Below are 20,910 nucleotides of genomic sequence, written 5' to 3' on the forward strand. Positions count from 1 at the left end.
AGTGCAAAATGATTCACTGTGAGTGCATTTTTATAGACTTAACACAGTAACATATCAAAAACTTTTTTAAACTGTAGAACTGTAAACAATTGTCAATTTGTCAGCTTTCATCCAGCTTATTCGCTTTTTTCAAAAGGTAATTAGTTACTTTTTTATAATGTTTATTATTATGTCCAAAATTTGCAAACAATATTGTTACTATTTAGACTTAGTCAGAAGGGATGAAAAGTGCATAAACAATTTTATGCATTTACTTTCCACTGAAAACATATTGTCTATCCAGAAGACAATAAAAAAAAATTGAACTCTCTGAAACAATTTAGGAAACTGTCAGCTTACAATATCAAGTTTTGAGCCATTTTGTTAGATAAAACAACAATTAACCTTCACAATTCTTATCAAACTTCTTTCACTGCATTTCGTCTGTTTTATATGAACCACCATTTCAGCCTTCAATCAATTTGCCATCAGTCATCTGCCAGATGCACAGTACATCTCCCCTAAGAACCAACTAATAAAAAAAGACATTGTGCACTATTTGGCAGGAGTTATCAGTTTGCTCGTTGTATTTAGTTGGCTGCTGTGAGCCCTTGTTTGCACTTGCACATTCTTTTTAAAATCTGGGGTCTTAAATTTTATATGCTACTCTCCACACTCTTGCTCAATGTAAAACCTGAGATCCTGTACCTTTGTTTTTAGTGCAGCAACAGTAGAAAAGCCGATTCACAGAGAATAGTGTGTTGCAATGGGCAGTAGAATGTTCAAAGCTTTCTGTCCAATGTGTGGTAGTATCTCTCCCTTTTCCACACTAACTCAGTGTCTGGCGATGTAACTCAGCCTCAGGGTGAAGTCAGGGTATCAATCAGCTGGTCCTCTTCATGCAGAGCGAATTCCAGCAGGAGCTCTTTGCACTGAATGGAAATCCGACCTAAAGTCTTTTTTGTTTTTTTTACAACCAAAATAATTTAAATGTACAAAGCTACAAGGTATACAATAACAATTCAGCACATTGGCTGAACACAATAACTAAATAAATCAAAGGATAGAGTACAAACAATAAAATAAAATAATAACTAATAATACCTACTACTATTATACAACAACAGTATAAAATAATAAATAAAAATAGATAGTTCAAACCAGGGGGCTTCAAGGGAGAATTTTCATAAATGACTCAGTAAGGTATTACTTTTTTTGTTATTTAATCAAAATCAGAGATTTTAAAGCAAAAGAGCTCAGTTCCAGGAGAAAATGAAGCAAATGTAGGTATGATTTTGCGAATATTTGTTTTGTGAATAAAGAAATTTTGCATATAGGAATAACAAAGTTTCCATCCAGGTTCAAAGAGCATTATCTTCTGGGTTAAACATAGTAAGCAAATAACAGTCTTTAAGGGTAAGAGAGTAGACAGAGACTAAAAGTCTAGTAACCAGAGGGACTCGTGGACGCGTCACACAAAGGACGCATGCGCAGTTTCTGCTTGCATCCGATTGGTCCGTTTCAAACTCGCCGCGGCTGTGTTGTTGTGTTTAGTTAGCACAACGTTAGTCAGCGTTAGCACACCACAGATTCTTCTCTCGCAGCATCTCAATGTGCCAAATATGACTGCCAGGTGAGTGCTTTTCTTGAGTAATACTCCAGTTGGGTTCTGTTCATAAAAGTTAACGGAAATTTGTTACTGTGATAACTGTGTTAACGTTAAACTTCAGCTGACAGGTAACCTAACGTTACGTCTGCTAACCAGCTAAGTTAGCGTATTAGCTGGGTTGAACCATTGACAGTACACGTTTAGTTGGCGTTAGTGGACAGAAGTATGAAGATTAAAACAGAAGGTCAACAAAAGAAACATTTGGCCTGTGCTCAAACACACACACACACACACCACATTGCAACATTTTATTCTGAAGCGTTACATTAGACGATGTTCAGTTACAAACTGTTAATAACAAAGCTGCTGTAACGTTACCTGTACGTCAAAAACACGAGGATTGGTGAATGTGTCCATATCCAATGCAATACAGTGTGTCAGCTTTTTGAAGGGAAGTGACATAAATGAGTGTGGGTGAACGTGTGTCCCATTGGCAGTGTGTAAAGGTTTGTCCTGGTGGTTGCAGGATGATGGAGTCATGTCTGGGCAACAAGGCTGAGAAACAGGAGCACATAGAGGTTGACAATTTGAAGAGAGATCTCTCATCAGAAAGCAGCACCGTGCCAGACTCTCAGGTAAATAATTCACGATCAATTCTCTTGTCCACAATAATGATGAAGGCATCACCATACAGATGGCTGTAGCCAGAGCATACCTCTACTATGCTGAAGTGTTTTGAAGCATAAATGCAAGTCAAGTTTTACACAGAACAGTGTCGCACAATGTGATCAAGTTTAACGTAAAGTCCTGGTATTTTTAGTTCTCTGTGAGTCCTCTCAGGCAGTCATGACGGTGATCTTGAAGGCTGAAAGCAGGTGTGATCAGATGAACCAGACTTATTTCAGGGTTCTCTGTGATTGCCCCGTGTTTTCTTGTGAGAAATGATCTTGAGAAATCAGCCGTTTTAATTGGGAGCACAGCTGTTCTCGGCTTCTGTAACTAACTGCTGGAGCAGATTTATCAGGACGAGAGCAGATTTAGAGGAGGACAATTCACACACTGCTGATATGGTCAAATGACACACCATACTGGCTACACAGAAGGACACTTTCTTAAACAAATAACTTTATTAAAGACTACTTGCTGTTTTTAAATCAACTCTGACGTGTTGTGCAGAATTCCAGTATCGAGGAGAGAGAACACCTTCAGGTGTACCTCCGAATCCGACCCTTCACCTCAGCAGAGAGCCATCATGGAGAGTCGCAGGTAAAAAATGAAGACAAATAAAATACTCCCTGTAGGACTTTATCTTGAATGAATACCGAGTGCTTGATAGCTGCTCTTAAAGCAGGCTTTGCTTTACAGCATACATTTTTGCTGATTCTGCTGCAGATAATTACAATAGATGTAAACAAAAACAGAATAATTGTGAAGGACAGATAAATATTTTTTTATTTTAAACAGGACTGTGTTGCCTTGGAGCCCCCTGACACGGTGCTGCTGAAGCCTCCCAGTTTGTCCCTCTCAGCGAGGCTTAGCACTGACAAATCCCTTCCTCAAACTGGACAGCGCTTCCAGTTCTCTCAGGTTTGTGTTTCCTGGCAGATAGGAAGCCAAAAGCGTTAGTTATTCTGCTCAGAAAGCTTTCTTATCGTCTTTTCTAGGACTTCTGTTTTGATATTTGATGAGCCTTTTGCCTCCCTTCAATAGGTGTATGGTCCCGAGACAACACAGAGAGAGCTCTTCCAAGGCACAGTAAAGGATCTGGTGAAAGACGTGCTCGAAGGCGGGAACTCTCTGGTTTTCACTTATGGAGTCACCAACGCTGGGAAGACCTTCACATTTTTAGGTCTGTGTCACTTGCATACGTTTAAATAGTGCTGTGATTTTAACTAAATAGGAAATATTTTTTAGCGGCAGGAAGACTTTCAGCAGCTCTCTGGAGCTATTTACCACTCAGTTTATGTCTAATAAGTGTAATAGACACATTAAGCTACTTGATTAGGTTCAACTCAAGTTTTGCACCCTTTGTTTCACTCAGATCTGAAATTCTTGGTAATTAAGGATTTAAGTAAAAAATGCATAATTCACCCTAGATAGTTGTCATAACTTTGTTTATTGTAGGTTATACTTTGTTTTATCTGTTCGTAGCTCGGCTAGTTATCGCGCTAGCTGTCTAGAGATCTCTGTCTGATATTTAACAATGAGTAGGAGGAAGTAGGATGTAGGAGTGGATGAAATAGTGAACAGACTTTACATTTCTGCCATGTTTCAATAAGTCGTGCTCTAGTTGAAGCATATAGTAGGGGCAGTCCACAGCTTTTCTAAAAAATGTCATAATGATGACGGACTTGCAAGTGGCGATGTTCTTTTTTCTTTTTTTGCATGGTTGTTACATAATCCATTTTACAAAGTAAATAAAAATAAAAAGCTAAATTTGAATTAAACACAATTAATACATTTATTAAGACAAAAGTCACGTAACAAGAGAAACTCAGAAGGAAAAAAATCAGAAAAACAAAAATCTGAAAAAGGAAAGCAGTACTTAAGTCTTGCCAGTGTTGCTTTTTTTGTGTTCTCTAACTGTAGGCCCATTTTAAAAACAAGTGTCTTACAGTGAGCCCCTACTAGCTGCTGTCTACCGCTGCATTATCATTGCTCTGATGAGAAATTACCTTTTTGTGTTTCTGTCTTGAGATTTGAATGATAATAGAAGCACTCTTAATAATCCAGCAGTGTGCTCTCACTTCAGGTCCAGATGCTGATGCTGGTATCCTGCCCAGGTCTCTTGATGTAATTTTCAGCAGTATCGATGAACAGGTTTTCACTGGAATCAGCATCAAACCTCACCGCTGCCAAGAGTTCACAAGGCTCAGCAGGGAGCAGCAGGCGGAGGAGGCGGCGTTCAAGAGAAACCTCTTCAGACAACTTAAAGAGGTAACCTGTCTGCCTCAGAGGTTCAGACAAGCAAGGCTGCAAAATAACAGAAGAAAAAGCTGAATGCTGAATAGATGGTGAAGTGACATTTAGAGATTACTGTGTATTTGAAGCACTTTGTGACTTTGCTCTTAAAAAATTAACTTGTATATAATTATCCCACTGAAGAATGGCATTTTTAACATTTTCGTCTTTGCTCTTTGTCTTATAGAGTGAGAAGAGCAATGCCAGCCTGTTGAACTCGACCAATAAGACTCTGCTCGAAGGCAAGCTTTTCTTTTAATCCAGCATCTCGTAATTAGTTCTCGGTTGTTTTTCTGCTATTTTTTGCTCTGCAGCTGCAAATCTGACAGTGAAACCACCTGGGATACTGTTAGACTAATTCTGATTGACAGCACTGTTGGCACCTGTTCATATTTCTAAAATGTACTGTGCAACCTTAGGGCAGGAATGCATTTTTAAAATTCTCATCTTGTGTTTAAGTACAAAGTTACTACTGTATTTATAGTGTGTGTGTCTGGTGTGTGTGTGTGGGTCTGCTGTGTGTGTGTCTGTTTCTGTGTGTGTGTGTTGTGTGTGTGTGTCTGTGTCTGTGTCTCTCTGCAGGCTCCTCCGTGCTGGGGACAACTGTTGCAGTAGAGGACAAAATCAGCCTGGAGGTGGAAACACATACTAAGTTCTCTGTTTGGGTTTCTTTCTGTGAAATCTACAATGAGAACATTCACGACCTCCTGGAGGTGGTACCCAGCGGGCCTTTGAGGAGGACTGCGCTGCGCCTGTCACAGGACGTCAAGGGCAACGCCTTTGTTAAAGGTTTGATGGAATACTGAAGTTGTTATATTAAAGGGATGCAAATGTTTGAGCTGTGGCAATATAAAATGCCTGCAGACGTAGTTAAAATGGGTACTGCTATGTCTGCAGCATGTAAACGTTGTCACATGAATTCTCTCTTCCTTTTCCAGTCACTTTATATCAATATCCTGTTTTTGTGCATTCGTATTTAGATCTGCGTTGGGTTCAGGTAAATAGTGCAGAAGAGGCTTACAAGGTGATGAAGCTGGGCAAGAAGAACCAGAGCTTCTCCTCCACCCGGCTCAACCAGCTCTCCAGCAGGAGGTGAGGGTGATGAGCAAGCAGCTTTTACAGATATTCAGCTAAAGGTTGTCTTTTTCTTTCCAACAGTTATTGAAAGGACCAGTGTGTACATTTAGTGGTATCTAGCAGTGAAGTTGCAGATTGCAACCAACTTCATACTGCTCACCTTCTAAGTGTGTAGGAGAAAATACGGTGGCTGCTAAACTTGTGAAAAAACACCCAAAAGGCCCTTTATCTAGAGCCAGTGTTTGGTTTGTCCATTCTGGGCTACTGTACTAACATGGTGGTTCAACATAGCAGCCTCCATGGAGAGGAGCCGTCCCCCTGTTAGATAAACGCTCATTCTAAGGTAAAAACACATGATTCTTATTTTCAGGTGATCATACACTAATGAAAACATACTTTTATTATATTCCATTTCTGTCAATAGATCCTCCTAAATGTTACACACTGGACCTTTAAATTCTGACTGCAAAAGTAAAATAATATTTAACTCCTTGACCACCAACTTTACCTGCAACAACTGGTATGTGATGTGGTGTAAAATTATAAAAGCTATTGTAACCGTGACAGTATTCTTTTCTAACTCAAACTCTTTACCCGACAAATTTAATTTGCCTGTTGTAACCTAAAGAATCTTAAACATGATTATTAGCTTATTCAATACCCCAAATTTCCACATTAGGTTATTCTTTTTGCTCTATTTGTGGGCAAGTTTCATTTATAGGGGATTAGAGCTGCAACAATTAATAGATTAGTTGTCAACTTTTGCTAATCAATTAATCATTTGATTCATCATCTTTCAGATGTGATTATTTTCTGTTTTTTTTTTTAGCGTTCTATGAAAGTTAACTGAATATGTTTGGATTGTGGACAACACAAGACATTTGAAGATGTTGCTTTGGGCTTTGGGAAACCGTGATCACCATTTTTCTCCTTATTCTTACATTTTATGGACCAAACAACGAATCAATTATTCAAAAAAATGATCATCAGATTTATCAATAATGAAAATAATCGTGGCAGTCATGGAGATAAATAAGAGTATGTATGCTACATGTCAGCTGTACATGAGACTGATTTGGAAAACAGAATATTAATTTCATTTTTTTTTTTCGGTATGGATGTCAAAAACATTTACTACAAATTCAAAAAGCATTATAATCCTTACACGTATTCTTTCTGTTCATGACTCATGCAGTCGTGTCATTTAAGAATGATTGTACGAGTGGTTCTTGCAGAAGGCCAAATGGACCCACTCAGTCATCTTTCTTTTAAACCCCTTCTATCTTTTCATTACACATGACATTGTGTCATTACACAATTTTCACTCTCACGTATTATCCTTTTCTCTGTACTTGTGGTTGTAGTCATACTAAAATAAACAAATTTCACAAAAAAGTTGAGCTGAATAAGTCTGATAAATCTTTCCTCAGGTCATTTCACTCTTATGAGTCTGTTTATTCCATGTTAATACAAAGTTGCTATGTTTGATTTTCTTTCTCTTTCTGCAGTCACAGTATTTTTTCCATTCGCATATTGAGGATTGAGGATATTGGCATCCCGAGGGTCCACACAGTCAGCGAGTGAGTGAAACTTGACATTTTACTAGGACTGCAAACTTTCTCAACGGTGCCTCATTTTACAACCCTACAGTTACATTCTGAAAGTGTAGTAAAGTGTGAAGTGTTAAACATTAATGTACAGCATCAGCTTCGTGCTAGAGTTATCTTGTAATTTGATGTGGATAAATGTGTTTTTCATCAGGTTGAGTCTGTGTGACCTGGCTGGCTCAGAGCGATGCGCCAAAACCCAGAATAAAGGAGAACGTCTGAAAGAAGCCGGAAACATAAACACCTCACTGCTCATCTTGGGAAAATGCATCAGCGCACTCAGATACAATCAGCAGGCCAAGTGAGATCATTACCTGTCCGTCATTCTCTCTGTCTTCAATTTCAGAAGATTCAAACTTAAAATCTAGCAGCTAAAGAAACATATTTTTCTAAAGAGTTGGTCGAGTCCAAAACAGAACTAAAATTAAGTTAATACTGGACTTGCATTCATCAGGCAGACACAAAACACCAAATGCCAAAATTCAATAAGATCATAAAGTTGCAAATGTCTGCTGAGTGTATAAAAGGGGAAACTGCATGCAGTAACTTAATAAACTGGTGCTATGTGGTGGCTATTTGTCTGTCAGCTTATTTTGTTGTTCTTCTTCCCAAAAAATGGAAAAAGTTCTACACAGGTTTTGTGTCAATTCAGCTTTGAGGGTTGTGCGCTACCAAACAGAATGTCCATATATCAATGCCAACTAAGTTTGTTTGTTTGTTTGTTCCCTCAGGCTGCTTCAGCATGTTCCCTTCAGGGAAAGCAAGCTGACCCACTACCTGCAGGGCTTTTTCTGTGGTCGAGGTAAAGCCTGTATGATCGTCAACATCAACCAGTGTGCCTCCATGTACGACGAGACTCTTAACGTCCTCAAGTTCTCTGCTGTGGCACAGAAGGTGCATCCTTTTATTCATGCATTCTTCTTTCTTAGTGTTTTTATTTTTATTTTTTCAGCTGTAGCCACACAGCCACACACACACACACACAGATGGCTGGGAATCTTCTTTGTTTTTTGTTCTTCGTTAATTTGCCTCTTTTCTGCACTTTCTGTGTATTTCTAGGTTGTGGTTCTGTCAACCAAGCCCCTTCCCATCATAGCCCAGAGGTCTGCCAGTGAGGTATCGTTCATCATCAACAATGAGAGGAAGGCTCTTCGGGGCAGCAGGAGGAGCTCCCTGATTGGCTGGGATAGTAGCCTGGAGGATGTACAGGTGGGGTTGGGTTGGTGTGCTTATGCTTTTCTTATTACAATTAATACAGTATTTTATATTTTATCACTAGATAAATCTTTATTGTACTGTCATTAAAATCTTTTGTCCAGGAGGATGAGGATGATGAGTATGATGAAGAAAAGAGCCTGATGGAGATCACAATGGATCCCTCTGGCAATGAAGAAGATGGCGATGAAAATGATAAAATTCTCATCGGTAAAAGGATGCACCAGGTCAGTCCCTAACATTTTAATTTCATGAAGTGCTTTTAAAAAAGAAGCTGCAACTAGTTGCTTAAAAGGTCCAGTGTAGGAGGATCTATTGGCTGAAATGGAATATAATATTTATAGATATGTTTTCATTAGTGTATAATCACCTGAAAATAAGATAAGCTTGGGAGGGGAGGGGGAGGCGAGGGAGCTGCAATCTGCAGCTACACTGTTAAACTACACACTGGACTTGTTTAATGAACAGTACATGTACTGAGAATACTCAGTAGTATTACCAAAAAAGCATAGCTTTTGCAGTTGAAAACTCTTTATTGTTGTGTGTTCTTCCTCAGAGGCAGGTGGCACTGCTGAAACAGCTGCAGGTACAGCTGAAGAAGGAGCGAGCGGAGAGCCTGCTCATGGAGGCGCGGGTTAGAGATGAAATCAGCAGAGAGTTCTCGGAGCTCTTCTCTGAGATGCAAACTGACTATAAGTGAGACATTTCTGTTTATTTATATATATATATATATATTACATATATATTACACATACATACACATACATACAAATAGCCACCACATAGCACCAGTTTATTATATATATGAGTGTGTACGTGTGTATATGTATATGTGTATATGTATGGCCGGGATATTTAAGTCAAACAAGTGTGTGTCTGTGTGTGTTTGGTTCAGTGAACGCCTGGCGAGGGAGAGAGAGATCTTGGAGGAGCGAGCAGAAAGGAGGCTGGAGATCTTCAAGAACCTCATTGACAAAATGGCCACCACTGGACCCAGTCCAGATGCACAGGCCATGGTAATACAATCTCTGTTTCGTTCACCTGTTGGCTGGTTAAATGTTATTATTGCTAGAACAGATTTTTTTGATAACAAAGATTTAATGATTAAAACATAAATGAAAGTGTGAATATGTGGAGGCTGTACTTGTATTGCATCTTAGTGACAAGATTTGTGTGCAACACTCACACTTCACACACCAAGTTCTCAGGAACAGAGTGGCCTTAATTATTGAGTCTTTCCTGTCTTTGACCTGCTTCCACCTACAGCTTGCTTTTGAAATAATAATGATTCTTGCTGGAAGTACTTAATTTGCTGTGAAAGCAAAGGGAATTGCAAAGTTTGTAACATTTCATAAAAGGACAGACAAGTTATTTGATCTCTTTTTGACATCCTATATTAATTACCCTTGGGAATTTGTATGTAGCCACTCAAGCAGTCAGGGTTAAGTACCTTGTTCCAGGATACTCTGACAGATGTGGCCGAACTCCCTCAGGACACCAAACCTGGATGTTGTGATTGTGGCAATGTACTCATTAATCTCTAAACTAATTTTCTGATGTTTTCCTTCTCCTGCAGGACAAATCTCTGGACTCCTACTCCTCTGAATGGGCAGGCATAAAGAAGGCCGCCGAGGCTGCTCATAAATGTCTGGGTTCAGGCCGGGCAGGCGCTCAGGGAAGAGACGCTGTAGAGGAGCTGGAGAGGAAGGTGTTCAAACTGAATGAGCACCAGCGGAAAGTCCAAGAGCACCATGGTAAAAACACATATTAATCCATCAGTGTCTTAACCTGCCAGAGAGGCAGATGTTGGATGCAGATGGAAGAGGAAACCACAAACTCTTAGACTTTCACAGACTGCAGGGCTCTACAGTAATGTGAAAATGTGAATGTCAGAGAACTTCATATGTCTTCATTAGATAGTAGTTCCAAAGACAGCTGTTCAGTGTGGTCTGTGGGCTATGCAGACAGTTTCTGGAAAGACACACTGCTGTTCCACCACAAGGAAATTCAATTCCCCACACAGATTTCAAATCCCTCGTCAAATGAAACCAGAACTATTTGCATGGCTAGGTGCCAGTCATGGCATGGGGGAAATAAGTTATTTTGTCATTTGGGTGAATCGATTTAACGACATGGGTTTTCCCCAAACCACGAAGGCAGTGCAAAACATTTGAATGAGACATCCGACAACACATTTCATGTCATGTTTTATTACAGACATGTCAGTAATTGAATAACCTTCATACCAGTAATATAGGCTATGTCTTTGACAGAACAAAATGTATTTTTAAAGCATCTTTCTGTTATTTGTTCCAGAATTGACAGTTAGACACCAGTGTGTCACCTCTGGCCTACTTTTCACATATATATATTTTCTTTTGTGTGTTATTTCTTGAAGGTGAAGCCAGTGGAGTAGAGAATGAGGAGAAAATGAAGCTTCTCTTTCAGCTCCAGGAGAAGTCGTCAGAAGTTGCCCTGCTGGAGCAACAAGTGGGAGACCTGCAGAGGACAGCGGAGCTGGGCTCACAAGGCCACTCCTTGCTGGTTGGGGAGGGCGGTTCATGTGAGAGAGAGCGGCTGCAGGTAAGGAGCACATAATCAGGAGGAGAGAAGAAGCGATCTTCGTTGTCCTGACAACTCTTGCTAGAACCATTTTTCAGTGAAGGGCAGGCTGAATTTAATTAGCACTATCTCCTTTCTTATAATCTTAGGGCTGTGGATTGTTTTATCTGTAGAAAGATGTATTCAGTCAAAATTCCCCTCCTCTTACGCATCTATGTTAATTCATGCTGCCACAGGCTATTGATATTGACCAATGAGCATCTCCACTGAAGCACTATAAGGGTTAATGCCCTTTTCAGAGGTACCTGGGCAACTGGGGGAGAAAATATTCCCATTTCATTTTATTCACTCACATGATTGTAGGTTCATGGAGTTAAACCAATGACCTGTTCACAAGCATGTCTTTCTATCCCCTAGGCTGTCGCTGGCCTACAAAGCATTAGCCTGATTTTTGTTATAGGATTGAACACTACACTACTACACCTACACATGTGTGTCTAGGGCTTATATTTAACAATATTTTTTTAAGGGGAAAGATATTATAATGTCTACTTGTAATCCATGGAAAGAGAAGGATATTCCTCATTTTTCTGGGTACCTGGAACCCCTTCAGTCACCCCTGGGGGTTCCCAGATCCCAGGTTGAAAACCCTTGCTTTAGTCCTCCTCATCTGTTTTCTGTGACACTCCCGCCACCCTCATTAAGTTTATTCAGTGCTTTTCAAACAGTAAAATAGGAATTAATCAGTTGTCCTTTCACTCAGGAGGCGTTGGCTGCCCTTGAGAAGGAGAAGAGAGGCAGAGAAGCCGCCCTTGCTGCTTTGGAGTATCAGACAATGGGAAAAGAGGAGGCACTGGCATCCTTAGAGGAGGAGAGGAAAGCAAGGGAGGAGGCCCTTGCCACACTAGGGGAGCTGAAGAGAAGCAAAGAGGAGGCACTAGCATCCCTCAAAGAAGAGAGAAAAGGCAACGAGAAAGCCTTGGCAGCCCTAGAAGCTGAGAGGAGAGCCAAGGAGGATGCCATTGCAGCCCTTAAAAAAGAGAAGCAAAGCAGAGAAGACATGCTTGCTGATCTTGGTGAAGAGAGGCGTGGCAAAGAGGAGGCTCAGTCTGTTCTGCAGGTGGACAGGAAGGAGATCAGCAGGCTGGTCGAGGAGAGAGAAAAGAGGCAGCAGGAGGGTGACGCACTTCAACAAGAAGTCAGAGAGCTGACTGCCAAACTGGAAGCCACAGAGCACCAGGTGGGCCACAGTAGGATTTTAACTTCTTGGTAGTGATTTCATAAAACAATGATACCTGTCTCAGTATTTATGATAAATGGTGATTTTTTGTTTTTTCAGAAAATGTACTGAGAGAGGCCTGATATGAGTTCTTAGCTGTTCAGGGCCTGATATAAACTTCTGAATTTTGTCTGCCAGAAGGTTGTTAAGCATGTGTTGTTATTTGTGTTTCCTAATTGGCCTTAGTGCTACAAGACTAAAATAAACTTATATTTGTGGAAATTACCACAGGTAACCACAGAGACGGAGAGAGCTGGACAAGTGTTAGTCGAGCTCCAAACTGCTCAGTCACAACTGGACGAATACTCGAAGGTGATCCAGGACAAAACTTCCCAAATCCACACCCTGACGCATGAAGTTCAAAGCCTGAAACAGGAAGTGCATACGTCAGCAGCATCATCTGATGGTGTCGATGATCAGCTGAAAGAGGAAGTGTCCGCACTAAGAAAGAATCTGGCTGAAGAAAAAGAGAAAAATGAGAGCATGCACAGACAAATGCTGGAGCTGGAGCAAGCGCTAGCACAGGCAAAGGAACAGTTAGCACACAAACAGCTCATTTCTGACCAGCAACTGGAACAGTTTACTGAGAAGCTGAATGAACAAGAGGAGGCTTCAAAACGGCAAGCTGAAGAGCTGAGAAAGAAGCTTCAGGAGCAAGAAGAGATAACACAGCAACCACTGGATGAGCTCAGATCCAAGCTCGAATGCCAAGAGCATGCTTTCAAAGAAGAATTAGAACAGCTGAGAACAAAACTTGAGGAACAAACGAAGGCCTCGGAAAAGCAGGTAGAGGAGCTCAATAAGAAGCTGCGTGAACAAGAATCGATGTCACAGCAGCAGTTGGAGGAGTTAAAACACAAACTGAGTGAAGAAAAAGCAACCTCCGGCAAACTTTTGGATAATCTCAAGCAAAAGCTGAATGAGCAGGAGCAATCTGCAGAGCTGCTTAAGGCTGAAATAGAAGAAGCTAGGCTAAAAGGTTCAAACAGTTCCTCTAGCTCTGCTAATGAAGAAGATCTCAAGAGGTTGAACTCCGATCTCCAGACTGAGGTTGCATCCCTGAGGGCAAAGGTTTCCAACCTGGAAGAATCAAAGTCAGAGTCTTCCAGCAAAACTGAAGCTCAGCTAGCCTCTCCAGAGAAGGAGAGAATGCTGCAGCTAGAGGAGAAGCCAGCAGAGCTGGAGATAGCATCTAGAGAGAGAGAGGCAGAGCTGCAAAAAAAGCTGCTGGAAAAGGAAGCACAGGTAGCATCCCTGCAAAAGAGCCTGCAGAAGGTGCAGGAGCGACGGGAAGAGGAAGAGAGCCAGGCAGTCCAGGAGGCCCGACGCAGGGAGGTTGAAAGGCGAAGGGAGCTGCTGGCTGTGGCGCATGAAGCCATCGCCCAGAAGGACGCAGAGCTGGAGAAGAAAGCAGAGGAGATCAGCAGGTAACTGGTCATTTCCTTTATTACATCTTAAATTACATCGTCACAAGTCCTAATTCTGTAACGGTTGGACCCTGTTTACAGTTCCATGTCTTCTTAGAAAACTTACATTTTACTTTAAGTAGCTCTACTTTGTACTGTGCAACATAGTAGAGCCTTCCTCACTACACTTAGCTCAAGGTTACAGCTCTGTCAGACCAGGTCTAGCAATGGGCAAGCCAAGCTTGGTGACAGGTTTAGGTTTTTGGATTGACTGGAAATATGCAACATAACAATAATTCAACATAAAAAATTGGCCATCTAGAAAGCCTTTTCAAGTCCCTCATGAGTAGGGCTGTGCGATATGACCAAATCCTGACGTAGGTAATTTCATATTATGATAATGATATATATCATGATATAGCACATTTACTGTAGATTGAATGAATATGAATGAAAATATGATTAGTTTGTATAAAATGACGATATGGATATCTTAGGGTTTTTCATTATAACCACAACAACTAAAGGTACTAATATTTTTTCTTTTTTTTCTTTTGTGCAACAAAACATAAAATATTAATGTCTGTGTCTCCCATATAAGACTCACCCACCACCCACCTACCCAAGTGTTACTGGTACGCAGAGAGAGTTGATTCAAGTTTCAAGTGTATCTGTATACCTGGACTTACTATTTATCCTGGGTTAACAAATACAAGTTTTACATGTGTTAAGGTGTTTATGTCAGCCAAGAGCTAAGGATATTACTATAATGATGCTAAAGTAGGAAATGAATCTTTGTTTGGTTTGTAAATTTCCTGGATAAAAGCATTAGCTAAACACCTCCACCTTAAACCAGAGAGTTGGTTTTTAGGCAGCTTTTTGGACTGTTCTCTGGTGTCCTCCTGGTCACAGAGCCAGTGCTTATGTCTTAAATTATTAGTTTTCACTGTTTTGTTTAATCTAGGTAGAAACTTAGAACAAACTAATTATAAATTAGTACATAATAGATTTAATAATTAATAATAATAAATAATTTTAAGAATGTAAAATTAAAAAGAGGAAAAGAAGAAACTGGGCCTATATGCTTTCCTTTCACGAGACGAGGGATAAACCCTGATCCACAATATTGAAATCATTCTTCAACATTCAGTTCGCTTGCTGTTTTTCTTCTTATCTTTTAGGACTTCATAAAGAGTCTGATAAGAAATGTGAAATGCAGCCTGAAATACAAACAAAAGCAGTAATTACACACCTAATATTCCTGTACCACCTTTCCCTCTCCAAGTCCAATAATGAGACCGGTAATACTCTGAAAAATTAAAATTAAAAGATTTTGTCTGTTTAATTTGGTATTTAATTTGGTGTAGACAAAGACTCATCAAATAAAAAAGTGTTTTAAAACAGTTAAAAAGAAGTCTTCCTGTATTAAAATATATTTTGCTGCCATTTTCAAGTAGCCTTTTTATGTTGGGTCTTCTTTTGTCTTTATTCCAGTCAGTCACAATGCACCTTCTTTAACAGTATTTGAAACAGTCCTTCATTATTTAATAATTATAGGCTTCACAATAAATTAAGTGTTTGAAACAGGCCTGGGCAATAAAACAATAGTTGTATATATCGACAATAGAAACTTCACAATAGCAATAAGAAAATTGTTTAATAAAATATTGATCGTTTCATTTAAATGCATTAAATGCCAGCCCTAGTGATTTTAAATTTGCACCTCCCATTAGCTTGTCTCAGTTTCAGCTTTTTAGGATCCTAATATGTTCAATACATGTAATACTAAGGGACGTCCATTTAACTGTCAGAAGCAGTCAGTCTCTAAATTAAAGTATGTTGTCATACTGGAGTTGTTCCCTAAGTTGCAGAAAAAAGGAATAAACAGTGAGAAGCAGTCTCCCTTTTTATAACCTTGTCTCGTGGTTCTCTAGACTATTATTGTAAAATACATTTTCTTTGTGTTATCTTGCCTTTCATCTCTCCACAAGTACCTTGGTGTCCAGGGAGAGTTGTATTAATCTATCCATCCATCCAGCCACTGTATTAAAGAGTCTCACGAGCAATGGGGCTGTTCTGGAGCGCACTGGTACTATAATGTCTTTTGAAAGACCTGGTAGCAGTTCATTATTATCTTGTCTCACTCTCCCAGACTGAAAGAAAATGCGAAGCAGGACTCGGAGAAAGCCAAGAGCCTAAGCCTCGACCTTCAGAGGAAGGAGGACGACACTTCAGACCTCAGGGAGAAACTAGCAGACTACAAGAAGCAGATCCAGCAGGTCCAGAAGGAGGTACACTCATTATATCTTTAAAAACCTAAAGACAGAAGTGAGAGCAACCTTCAATACGCAGTTGATTTTTAATCTGTTGCTGTCACTATACGGCAAAGGTATTTGTCTTTTGGTTTCTGAGGTAGTGTCTACACTAAGGTGTTTAAAGGTGGAAGGCTGGGTTCAGCCAAAATAAGTTGGCATACATTTGCATATCCAGTATTCCTGTAGTTTAGCTGGGAGATGAGCAGCAGGTTCACTACTTGCCACAAGTTAAACAAAATAAACAAAAAAAATACCAAGAAAGGAAATTGCAGCTCACTGGGATATGATTATAGATGCTTTCCTTTCCCTCTTTTTGTCTTTCTGTTTTGCTCTCCCTCTCTACTTACAAACCATAAACAAAGGGAAATGGATAAGTAATTTGCCAGTAAAAATGGGCATTTTATTACGTTTAAAAATGAATTTCATGCTTCAGAGACAGAAGATTTACTGGCAAATAAAGACTCTGTGTGATGTTAGCAGAGTGAAGGCAAGAGCCACAGTGCATGACACTCAGCAGACGTTGTGATGGAGCTAAAACATAACACAGTTGCACATGGTAGACATTTTGGATTCATTAAAGTCTGTATATTATTTAAAGCCCTTACATGATTTCAACTCTGTTGCAGTCTTCAGATTCTAAAGGTCTCATACATTTAAAAATGTTTCCTGCTTGATTAAAAATATTCTATGGCAGAGAAAACGATGAGTGTTCTGTGTTAAGTTGAAAGTGTAGCTTATGTACAGGTTGAGGGAAGTTAAATTATGGGAAGCTTGAACACACCAATCCTGGATATGAAAGTGGACACAGCACACAGCCAGAATTATTTTTATCTATAATGTGCAAACTTTTGTTATGACTCTTCTTTCCGGAAGATCTCGGCCATGAGAGAAGAGGAAAAGGTTTTGAGGCAGAAGCTGTCTGACATGGAGAAAGCCAAGAAGCAGCTTCAGTCTGACCTTGCCAACCGAGACCGAACCATCCAGCAGCTTAAAGTGGTGAGATAATCTGTCTTTCACTTTTCCATTTAGTATACCAAATCTCTGAAGGCTTTAGCTCTGTTTGCCTTGGAGGAGCAGCACCCCCGTCCTCTTGTGTGCCACTAAGCAATCCAACGGATTTCCCTTTGACTGCCTCCATACTGGTATATTGATGTGCCATCTTCATGCTTTCCTTATGACTTCATCTCCTCTTCCTCCTCTCTTCCTCTAGGAACAATCATCTGACAAGTCTGACCAGACACTCCAGCTCTACCAGAAGGCCTGTAAAGGTAAACACTGTGTGTGCTTCACTAGAAGAAAAGCATTTTGTCATGTTTGTGGAAAGGGATCTGCCTTTGAAATCGGTGTGGCCACTCTTTTGGAGGCTGCAACTAATGATTCTCAAAAAAAAAAATCTTTCCTCAATCTTCATATTGCTTGTTTTGTCTGACCAACAGATAGAAACCAAATTATATTAAATTTACAATCATACAAAACATATGAGCAGCAAATCCCAGAATTTGAGAACTTAAATGAATATCTATCAACTGAAAATGTAATTTACAACTTGGCTCCATTGGCCCTTTGCCATAGCCTTCATAGTGTTGAAGTGTCTGTCCTGTTGCCAAATGGTTTTTTCTTCTGAAAAGTTCTTGAGCAAAACCCTGAACCTGCTTTGTGGCTGACCTCAGACCTATGGAAATGTAGGAATGTAATGTTACACTGAAGTTGCGTTTCAATACAGTTCACGATACTGGGTTCTGGATATGAGTTTCTCTTTCTTCTTTTATATTTTTTTATTTTTTTTTACAAAATGAGACTGAAGTCAAATTATGACTGAAAAGATTTCTTTATCTACATATGGACAAAGATTATCTCAAAAAAGAGATTTAACTGTCTCGCAGTATATCCTTACATTCCTAGGGAAGGGGAATGAAAAGTAGAATACCTCTTTCAGGGATCAATATATTTTAGTGCATTTATTGCTGTGTGGGGGCAAGGATAGCATTCTCTATTTGTGGCAGTGACAGGCTGTGTTTTATTTTTATTTTTATTTGTAGACCTCGAAGCCAAGGAGCGTGTGATGGAGGACATGCGTTTGGCTCTGACGGAGCAGGAGGAGACACAAGACCAGATGGAGACGGTCTTGGAGGAAAAACTTGACCTCATCCAGGAGCTCTCCAGCGGTAAGATGCGGGATCTGAAAAATGAAAGAACAAAAAGCAAACAGACATTGTGAAAAGATTGAGGATTTTATTGTTTTGAATTAAAAAGGGGTTTGGCCCATGGACAGCTTAGTCTAATCCTCTTATCCTTACAAACTGCAGAGAAACAAGAATGTTCATAAAAGACAGTAAATGAAACTGACTGGAGTAAACATGTGTTTGCTTACAGCCACAAGGCATTTTAATTAAAGTCAGGTCAGTAAGGCAAACAGTGTTGAGTCACAATGAGGACAGAATAACACACTGGATGATTGTGCACACCATAAGAAGATACATACATGAAAGCACATCCAATAAAACACCAAAGGAAGTGGTAAATACAATTTAAAAAAACAAACAAAAACATACTAAACACATACAGAGGAGAGGTCACAACTTCATAGCGCAGATAACACCAGGCCAACTGCCATAGCTAATTTGGATCTTCCCATGGCATAGATTTATAGTATAAATTAAGATGGGTTTTGTCACTTGAGCAAAGACAATAAATCTATATTCGGTCTTACTTTTTACACTGAACAGGTCTATATAAACCTTGACTGGGGATTTGATAAGTAAAGAGAAAGTCATACTTAAGTTACATAAGTTAGATAAAGTATTTACTTATTTTGTCTTAATACTTGAATATCAGTATTAATTAATAATTCTGGTTTCTAACAATTTCAGAGGTGGAGAAATTGAAAGGGATGTTGTTGCAGCAGGACCATGGAAACAACACACACTGTCAAGTCAACAGCCAATCCGACGACCTGAAAGTGGCCGGACAGGAAGTGGCCAAGGCTCAGGAAAGCTTGAAGGTAATGATTGGAAGTAGTTTTCTGATGTTGCATACGTTGAATAGGACCAAAAATGTATGTTCTCAATCAGTTTTTATGAAGGAAGCATAATAACAAAGATAACATTCCAATAGGAATATAGATGATTAATCCATAATTAGTTAAGATTTGATATATCATGATAGTCATTCAAGTTGGTGCAACAGTGTTTGTACATTCCTCCCTTGCATCCTCCAAACAAAAAGGAACAAGGAACTCACCCTGATCACATAGATGTACTCAGGTTATTTAATACGAACTAGTATGACTGATGTCTTTTCATTGGTGTTAATATTTTATTAGGCATTTCAGCTCAAACAAATTCCCCATTTTTTTTAACACATCTTAAAAAGTAAAAAATAACCATTTTGTATACAGCTGTCTACAGAGAAACACCAGGCCGAGCGCAAAAAGTGGCTGGAGGAGAAGCTGTCCCTGATCGGCCAAGCTAAAGAGGCAGAGGACAAGAGGAACCATGAAATGAGGAAGTTTGTTGAAGACAGAGAACGGTATACTCGTCAGCTGAGCCAGTTGGTAAGAAAAGGATGAAAACATGCTAAACACCAGCTGAAATACGTAAACATGCGCCCAAACAACAAACACCTGCAGCTAAAAAAAGTCTAGCTTACACCTTTGACGCACAGCACGTGTGAGCAGTAAGTGATGCCTTGCTGAACTGCTGCAGCTTGCGCCTGTGGTGTCCACACAGAGAGCGTTTACGCTGCTGTGCTGCTGCTGTCGCCGCCAGCCCTATCTGTGTTTGCCTTTTGATAAATACAATAGAATGGATGGATTCTGTACACAGAAACGCTAAAGTTTTTAATAGCTACAGAAGGTGTTATATTGGAATATTTATATTTTTTACATGTCTGTGACATATTCTACAGGCACAGACATTTAACCTGTAACGAAAGGTGTAGCTGTTGCTGGTATAATGTCTATGACTATGAACAAATCCTTTTCGCTGTGTATTTTTGCTGGTGATCAGGCACAGCTCGTGGAAAAAATAGGCGAGACCTCGACTTGCTAGTGAAGCATTGAGGTAGTCACATTGCCAAGACATTGTGCAATGCACTGCAGGCGGGGGCGTTACACACTGAATTCTGACAATGTAGAGTTGAGTCTGAGATTTCTAAAATGGTCACCGTACAGAGGAGAAAACCATTCTGATTTGGGCAACATTGTGTTTTTGGTCCCAGCTGCAATAATGGTCTAAGAAAAGCAGATTTCTAATCTGTAATTTATTTAACAAATTGGCTTTCTGGCGTTTTATTGTTTATTATAGCCTCACTGGTGCTGGTGATGGTATAGGTCTGTTCTCACACACACATACATTGCAAAACCAGTATTTTCCACCAGATATTTAGCATGTACGTTTCCCTCTTTGTCAGGAGTCCATGTCCTCCCAGCTGGCTGAGAAGGAGCAGACCATGGAGAAGTGGAGGAAGGAAAGAGACACGCTGGTAGCAGCTTTGGAGGTCCAGCTACAGAAGCTTCTCTCCAGCCAAGCAGAGAAAGACAAACTCATCCAACAGCTACGCCAAAATAACACACAGCCACCACAAGAGGTCAGTATGACATAAAGACGAAGACAGGAACAATGTAGATACAGGGACCACACACACACACACACAAGATGTACCGTCGAAACCTGCTGCAGAGACTGACCACAAGAAATTGGGTGAAAACATGTAAAAATGTTAGATCTGCTTGAGTTAAAGGGGAGATGAAGATGAGTTGGAAGAGGAAGGTTAAAGAATGTGGTTCAAGACACAAGTGACTATTTCAGAATTTTAATGTGCAGGATAAGTGTTCATATTTGCTGTATTAGTGTCTCTAATCTTTAAGTCAGATACCATCCCTCTTGCATTTGAACTCCTA

At 39.9% G+C, this 20,910-nt stretch overlaps 1 protein-coding gene across 1 annotated transcript in view; it reads left to right on the top strand.

Annotated features, from left to right (window-relative positions):
- The first annotated feature begins 1,532 nt into the window (after positions 1-1,532).
- LOC118329803 (kinesin-like protein KIF20B) overlaps positions 1,533-20,910 on the top strand; it is a 52,291-nt gene continuing 32,913 nt past the window's right edge. The window contains exons 1-27 of the mRNA XM_035664115.1: positions 1,533-1,612; positions 2,115-2,223; positions 2,765-2,854; positions 3,053-3,175; positions 3,299-3,437; positions 4,341-4,525; positions 4,737-4,791; positions 5,132-5,338; positions 5,530-5,641; positions 7,135-7,206; positions 7,388-7,534; positions 7,965-8,127; positions 8,293-8,442; positions 8,553-8,675; positions 9,005-9,144; positions 9,344-9,464; positions 10,025-10,202; positions 10,847-11,031; positions 11,774-12,250; positions 12,521-13,716; positions 15,848-15,986; positions 16,884-17,006; positions 17,221-17,278; positions 18,050-18,175; positions 18,881-19,011; positions 19,408-19,563; positions 20,421-20,597. Coding sequence (XP_035520008.1) covers positions 1,602-1,612; positions 2,115-2,223; positions 2,765-2,854; positions 3,053-3,175; positions 3,299-3,437; positions 4,341-4,525; positions 4,737-4,791; positions 5,132-5,338; positions 5,530-5,641; positions 7,135-7,206; positions 7,388-7,534; positions 7,965-8,127; positions 8,293-8,442; positions 8,553-8,675; positions 9,005-9,144; positions 9,344-9,464; positions 10,025-10,202; positions 10,847-11,031; positions 11,774-12,250; positions 12,521-13,716; positions 15,848-15,986; positions 16,884-17,006; positions 17,221-17,278; positions 18,050-18,175; positions 18,881-19,011; positions 19,408-19,563; positions 20,421-20,597 — 4,893 coding nt within the window. The 5' untranslated portion in view covers positions 1,533-1,601. The remainder of the gene's footprint in view (positions 1,613-2,114; positions 2,224-2,764; positions 2,855-3,052; positions 3,176-3,298; positions 3,438-4,340; positions 4,526-4,736; positions 4,792-5,131; positions 5,339-5,529; positions 5,642-7,134; positions 7,207-7,387; positions 7,535-7,964; positions 8,128-8,292; positions 8,443-8,552; positions 8,676-9,004; positions 9,145-9,343; positions 9,465-10,024; positions 10,203-10,846; positions 11,032-11,773; positions 12,251-12,520; positions 13,717-15,847; positions 15,987-16,883; positions 17,007-17,220; positions 17,279-18,049; positions 18,176-18,880; positions 19,012-19,407; positions 19,564-20,420; positions 20,598-20,910) is intronic.

This window comes from Morone saxatilis, unplaced genomic scaffold (genome assembly GCF_004916995.1).
Source record: "Morone saxatilis isolate NCDOM2014 unplaced genomic scaffold, NCSU_SB_2.0 Contig19, whole genome shotgun sequence".
Lineage (NCBI taxonomy): Eukaryota > Metazoa > Chordata > Actinopteri > Moronidae > Morone > Morone saxatilis.